Below are 6,474 nucleotides of genomic sequence, written 5' to 3' on the forward strand. Positions count from 1 at the left end.
ATAACATGTCTGATCGAGGAAGGCTGTTTATCCCATGCACCAACGGTCGAAGAAGAATACAAGAATACTCTATTGCCATAGTTAGGGTACACGGTAGACTACACCTCTCATCTGCATGTATGACGATAGGAAAGACTCAATAGTTTCAAGGCTATTGTTGACCCAAAACAACACACACAATTGCCCTGTATTTTCCACCCAGAATAGAAGTTGTAAGACGCAGACAATACAGTTTGTGTAATACTGCCCTCACCTGGAGTACTTTTTAAAAGGCAAATGGTTGGGAAAATGACAAGTTGACAACAATCTTTATGATAAACCATTTATTTTAATTTGAGTGCAAGTTGACCATTCATTTATACAATAGGTTTGCAAATCATTTTAATGATAAAAAAACATCTGTAAAATAAGGGAACGCTTTTTCTGTACCAATTTCTGTAACATTATTAGAAAATAGCACTGTTGTAATACTTTAATTACATTTAAAACACATTTTTGTTAACATTAGGAAGACATGCAATATTTAATATAAAGTCAATTAAATCAATCTACAGGTTAAGTTTATACAGCTGAGGCCAACCATTGGCCTACATACAAAGTAACATAATAAAACCATTTTTTAAGTAAAAATATATCCATGTTCCTGCCGCAGGGCTTCAACACCATCCGTGAAATAATTATAGTGCATATAAGCTTTATGTTATGTCTTATTAAATTATTCTAACATTTCAAATTGTACAATTACATTTTTTTTACTTTAAATTCCCATTTTAACAATACGGTGCCTTATTACTATGCCTGAAAAAACAATTAGTCAGCTTGTATTATTGGCTGTCAGAAAATCAACAGAATATAGTAAAAATGCACATCATTGTGTATGGGGAGAATGGAGCTGTTGAATAAGATCTAGGTCTATGTAAAACAGCTAGTAAGCTGACTAGTTGAGGCTACATTTGAGTTTCCTTTAACTAAACCCGTCACCGATACATGTAGGCTACATATAGCCATTTCACATTTCCTCTGTACAGTTTCCGTACCACTCCATGTATTGTCCCAACAGCGATAAAGGCTAGTACCAGTGGGTACCCATATACACACACGTTGGAGGGTTTCACCAGTGTCATGTAGTCTAACAAAGTTCAGCATCTCATTTATTTGGACATTAAATCATTAGTACCACCGTCTACTAATGTCAACCATCATGAACAACAATCAATACGTACACAATTCTTTCCTCTTCTCAAATAGAAATATGGCAAAGTGTTGAGGGAAGTCTAAAAAGCAGGTACAGAAAGGCCTCTTGGGAATATTCTTGTCTTAGGTAGCGACATGGAGAATGTAGATGTGATGAACAAAACAGGACATTCTCTGTCAACCTCTGTCCCTTTTGTCATGCCTATCGTAAGTCACAGTGTTGGCACAGGGAAGTAACAAAATGTCCTCTGAAATAGGCCTAAACCACCACCTCTGTTGTTCTCCGCCCCTGTGGGTCATCTTGTCAGGAAGCTCAACGCTGCAGTACAGTAGTACCAGCAGCCCCATGGTTTCATATCTGAGGGCTTGGACCGATGGGCCTCACCTCTAGTCCGTGGCTTCAACAATGACTGGATAGACCAAGGGACCACATCCACAGATTCATAGTCCATGGTTACAGACAGGCCATGGTTTCAGATACAGCCATCAATAGTGTGCCTTCCAGGAGAGGAACAGGCTTGTTCCAGGACAAGGGACTGTGGATATTGCAGTCACCGGGGGGTCTGTGCGTTCCATATTGGAGTCCTGCAAACCCCCGGCTCCGTATTGCATTTAAGTGCTTCTTTTGCAGCCAGGCCAGGGAGCACAGCTAAGGCCGATGGAATCTGAGGAGTGAGGATGGAGGAAAGTCATGATGCACACTGGCTAGGAAGATATAGGGCTGCAACTTACAACATTCAACAACAGTTGCGTTTTAGAGAAATCCTGGTTAGTTTGGAGTTCCCGGCCTAGTAAATAAAATATTAATCATAAAGTTGGAAGAAATGTTGAAGTGTTCAGCTAAATCTGAGGAGCCATTTTGAATCATTTATAGATATTGGTGTTGTATAGGACACTAACCTGGTATAGATCCTGCTCTCTTCATGAACCTCCATCTCAGAGCTCTTGAACTCATTCAGTTCCTTGCGGATGGCAGCCTAGATAGAAAATAGAGGGAAGATGCATCACATAACACCGGAGTCACTGTACTGGCAGCAACAACCTAGAGCAGTTCTACTTTGTAATCCTGTACGGTACAGACAAATAGATCAAACGATTACTCCCTAGACTTCAGGCTTTTTTCAATGAGAATCAATTCTGCTCTTCTCTCCAGCTGAGTCAGACATAAACTCCGCAAAAAAAGAAAATGTCTCTTTCAGGACCCTGTCTTTCAAAGATAATTCGTAAAAATCCAAATAACTTCACAGATCTTCATTGTTAAGGGTTTAAACACCGTTTCCCATGCTTGTTCAATGAACCATAAACAATGAATGAACATGCACCTGTGGAACGGTCGTTAAGACACTAACAGCTTACAGACGGTAGGCAATTAAGGTCACAGTTATGAAAACTTAGGACACTAAAAAGGCATTTCTACTGACTCTGAAAAACACCAAAATTAAGATGCCCAGGGTCCCTGCTCATCTGCATGAACGTGCCTTAGGCATGCTGCAAGGAGGCATGAGGACTGCAGATGTGGCCAGGGCAATAAATTGCAATGTCCGTACAGTGAGACGTCTAAGACAGGGCTACAGGGAGACAGGACAGACAGCTGATCGCCCTCGCAGTGGCAGACCACGTGTAACACCTGCACAGGATCGGTACATCCGAACATCACACCTGCGGAACAAGTACAGGATGGCAACAACTGCCCGAGTTACACCAGGAACGCACAATCCTTCCATCAGTGCTCAGACTGTTCGCAATAGGCTGAGAGGCTGGACTGGGGGCTTGTAGGCCTGTTGTAAGGCAGGTCCTCACCAGACATCACCGACAACAACGTCACCTATGGGCACAAACCCACCGTCGCTGGACCAGACAGGACTGGCAAAAAGTGCTCTTCAACGATGAGTCGCGGTTTTGTCTCACCAGGGGTGATGGTCGGATTTGCGTTTATCGATGAAGGAATGAGCGTTACACCGAGGCCTGCACTCTGGACCGGGATCGATTTGGAGGTGGAGGGTCCGTCATGGTCTGGGGCGGTGTGTCACAGCATCATCGGACTGAGCTTGTTGTCCTTGCAGGCAATCTCAACGCTGTGCGTTACAGGGAAGACATCCTCCTCCCTCATGTGGTACCCTTCCTGCAGGCTCATCCTGACATGACCCTCCAGCATGACAATGCCACCAGCCATACTGCTTGTTCTGTGTGTGATTTCCTGCAAGACAGGAATGTCAGTGTTCTGCCATGGCCAGCGAAGAGCCCAGATCTCAATCCCATTGAGCACATCTGGGACCTGTTGGATCGGAGGTTGAGGGCTAGGGCCATTTCCCCCCAGAAATCTCACAGCAAGAACTGGCAAATCTGGCGCAGTCCATGAGGAGGAGAGGCACTGCAGTACTTAATGCAGCTGGTGGCCACACCAGATACTGACTTCTACCCCCCCCTTTGTTCAGGGACACATTATTCAATTTTTGTTAGTCACATGTCTGTGGAACTTGTTCAGTTTATCTCTCAGTTGTTGAATCTTATGTTCATACAAATATTTACACGTTAAGTTTGCTGAAAATAAACGCAGTTGACAGTAAGAGGACGTTTCTTTTTTTGCTGAGTTTATTTGCGATGGCACACGTATCCAAATCCTGCCTCATATCCAAATCCTGGCACCTCAGAACTTCCATCCAATCATAAATATGAACTTCTCAATATTTTTACTTGCCAATAAAAGTTCTGCAACTTAAAAAAATAAAACAGCAAATGTTTTAAGACCTCAGTTTTCATCTAAAAAATGGTGATGGATTTTAAACCTCTGAATACTTGAAAGTATGCTATAATTTCTGTTTCAACCTCTTCTCCTAGCTTCACTGGACCAGGTAATATCCCGGGGACAACTAAGCACAGCCATTAAGAAGCGATTATATTGCATTCTTGGGATTTGTGTTTGACACAGTATGTGTCTGGAATTCAAAACCCTGCTGAAATGATAAAAGATCTCTCAGTATGAAGAGGTTTAAACCTCAGAAGACTTCCTGGTATAAATAAAGGTACAAAGGCTTAAAAGTGTGTGACAGGCTGTTATTACTATGACTCATTATTACAGTTGAGGAGCACTCTTACTATTTTTTTTACCAGTCTTTTACAACCTTATATTCATCATCTCCAGCACCACCTCAACATATGAAAATAGCTATGTTTATATTTCGTAGTAAAAAAGATGACATCTACCAATTAGTAGACAATAAGGCAATTAGTAGTCAATGCATAGTCATAGTTGGTCAAAATCACATGATTCACACTGATGATGTCATTGGAAACATCCATCTTCCTCCTTTTTTCCCCCCACAAAACATAGAAACGCGCCATTTTCACATGATGTTGGGATGGTGCTGTGGATGATTAATATGAAGTTGAACATTTTTGAAAATGCCCTTTAACTGAGTCTCACCTTATCAGAGGGAGTGAGCTTGGTCCAGGGTTTGTCTGCACGGCGGTCGTAGTCTTGAGTGGTGGTACACTCTACGTACTCATGGAAACGCAGGATCTTCCTGGCCTGAAGCTCTGCTATGGTGGGCCTCTGGGACAGCTGCCGGGGGGGGCGGTAGAAAGAAAACACTGACTGTCTGGAACTAAAATGCTAAGTTAACACTTTATGGTGATCAGTTACATTTTAGTGTTTTATTTGTATATCTGTGTATGATTGTTTTGTCACCGGAGTGTGTGTATATATGCAGGATAATGTACTGTATCTTTGTGTGATTTCATTCTGCAGTGTGTGTGTCAGGCTAACCTTTCTGGTTAGTCTGCGTTTGATCTCACTCCTCTCTGCCCTGATATCAGCTTCGTTCCTGGCTACAATAAAACAAGACATTCCATCAGAGGCAGAACAGAAACACTGCAGTCAGTTAGACACCGAGAGAGAGAGAGCGCGAGCGAGACAGGTAGACTGGACCAGGGCCCATATTCACTAAGCGTCTCAGAATAGGAGTGCTGATCTAGAATCCGTTTTTCCTTTTAGATCATAATGAATATGATTATATGGCCAGGGGGGACCTGATCCTAGACCAGCACTCAGGGCCCTGAGCTTCTCCTGGCGTCTACACAGCACAGGAGTTGTTTTAAATCAGTCTTTCCACTCTCGGGGACAAGGAAGTCCTTTGTCTAAGACACACTCTGCACATTACGTAGCCCTTTTACAAAGCTGTCTAAGGACAAAGCTTTTAAGTAGCGCTTTCAGAGTAGTCTGAGGACAACCATAAGACATGTGAAAACGTTCCATTTTGGATACCTGAGTGGAAATATGTTTTCGAAAATATAATCTCAAATTCTTAAAGTGTTGGCACTACCGTTTTGGTCCCAATGCTAAACTCAAGAACAAACAATGGTCAGTGCAATGGTCAAATTACACCGTGAAGCAAGCCATATCTTTTCTTGTATGGAAGTCCTTTTACAGACCACTAGAGGGTAGACTGATGTATGGCAGATGTCTATAACACATTGACATCTCACACTGTATTAGATACAGTTTTGGTTACTTGGTTGCTTGTCTATCTAGACGTAACGGACATTAAAGCAACTGAGGGGAAATGAATGTAGCATGACGATGATATTGACTGGAAACATAAAAAAACCTGACAAAAATGCAGACAAAAAAATATGAGAGAGAGCGCGAGAGAGAGCGCGAGAGAGAGAGAGCGCGAGAGAGAGCGCGAGAGAGAGCGCGAGAGAGAGCGAGCGCGAGAGAGAGCGTGCGAGAGAGCGAGCGCGAGAGAGCGAGCGCGAGAGAGAGGGAACGCGAGAGAGAGCGCGAGAGAGAGAACGCGAGAGAGCGAGCGCGAGAGAGAGAGCGAGCGCGAGAGAGAGAACGAGCGCGAGAGAGAGAACGCGAGAGAGAGAGAACGCGAGAGAGCGAGCGCGAGAGAGCGAGCGCAAGAGAGCGAGAGAGCGAGCGCGAGAGAGAGAGAGAGAGCGAGCGCGAGAGAGAGCGAGAGAGAGAGAGCGCGAGAGAGAGAGCGCGAGAGAGAGCGCGAGAGAGAGCGAGCGCGAGAGAGAGAGCGAGCGCGAAAGAGAGAGCGAGCGCGAAAGAGAGAGCGAGCGCGAAAGAGAGAGCGAGCGCGAAAGAGAGAGCGAGCGCGAAAGAGAGAGCGAGCGCGAAAGAGAGAGAGAGCGAGCGCGAGAGAGAGAGCGAGCGCGAGAGAGAGAACGAGCGCGAGAGAGAGAACGAGCGCGAGAGAGAGAACGCGAGAGAGAGAGAACGCGAGAGAGCGAGCACGAGAGAGCGAGCGCGAGCGAGCGCGAGAGAGA

At 44.4% G+C, this 6,474-nt stretch overlaps 1 protein-coding gene across 10 annotated transcripts in view; it reads right to left on the reverse strand.

Annotated features, from left to right (window-relative positions):
- Positions 1-308: 308 nt before the first annotated feature.
- LOC106570268 (phosphatase and actin regulator 4B) overlaps positions 309-6,474 on the reverse strand; it is a 48,448-nt gene continuing 42,282 nt past the window's right edge. For all 10 annotated transcript variants that reach the window (XM_045694765.2, XM_045694760.2, XM_045694764.2 and 7 more), the window contains 4 exons: positions 4,961-5,022; positions 4,619-4,756; positions 2,095-2,171; positions 309-1,859 (listed from right to left, as the gene is read on the reverse strand). In XM_045694765.2, coding sequence (XP_045550721.2) covers positions 1,844-1,859; positions 2,095-2,171; positions 4,619-4,756; positions 4,961-5,022 — 293 coding nt within the window. In that variant the 3' untranslated portion in view covers positions 309-1,843. The remainder of the gene's footprint in view (positions 1,860-2,094; positions 2,172-4,618; positions 4,757-4,960; positions 5,023-6,474) is intronic.

Source organism: Salmo salar, chromosome 14, assembly GCF_965601325.2.
Source record: "Salmo salar chromosome 14, fSalSal1, whole genome shotgun sequence".
Lineage (NCBI taxonomy): Eukaryota > Metazoa > Chordata > Actinopteri > Salmoniformes > Salmonidae > Salmo > Salmo salar.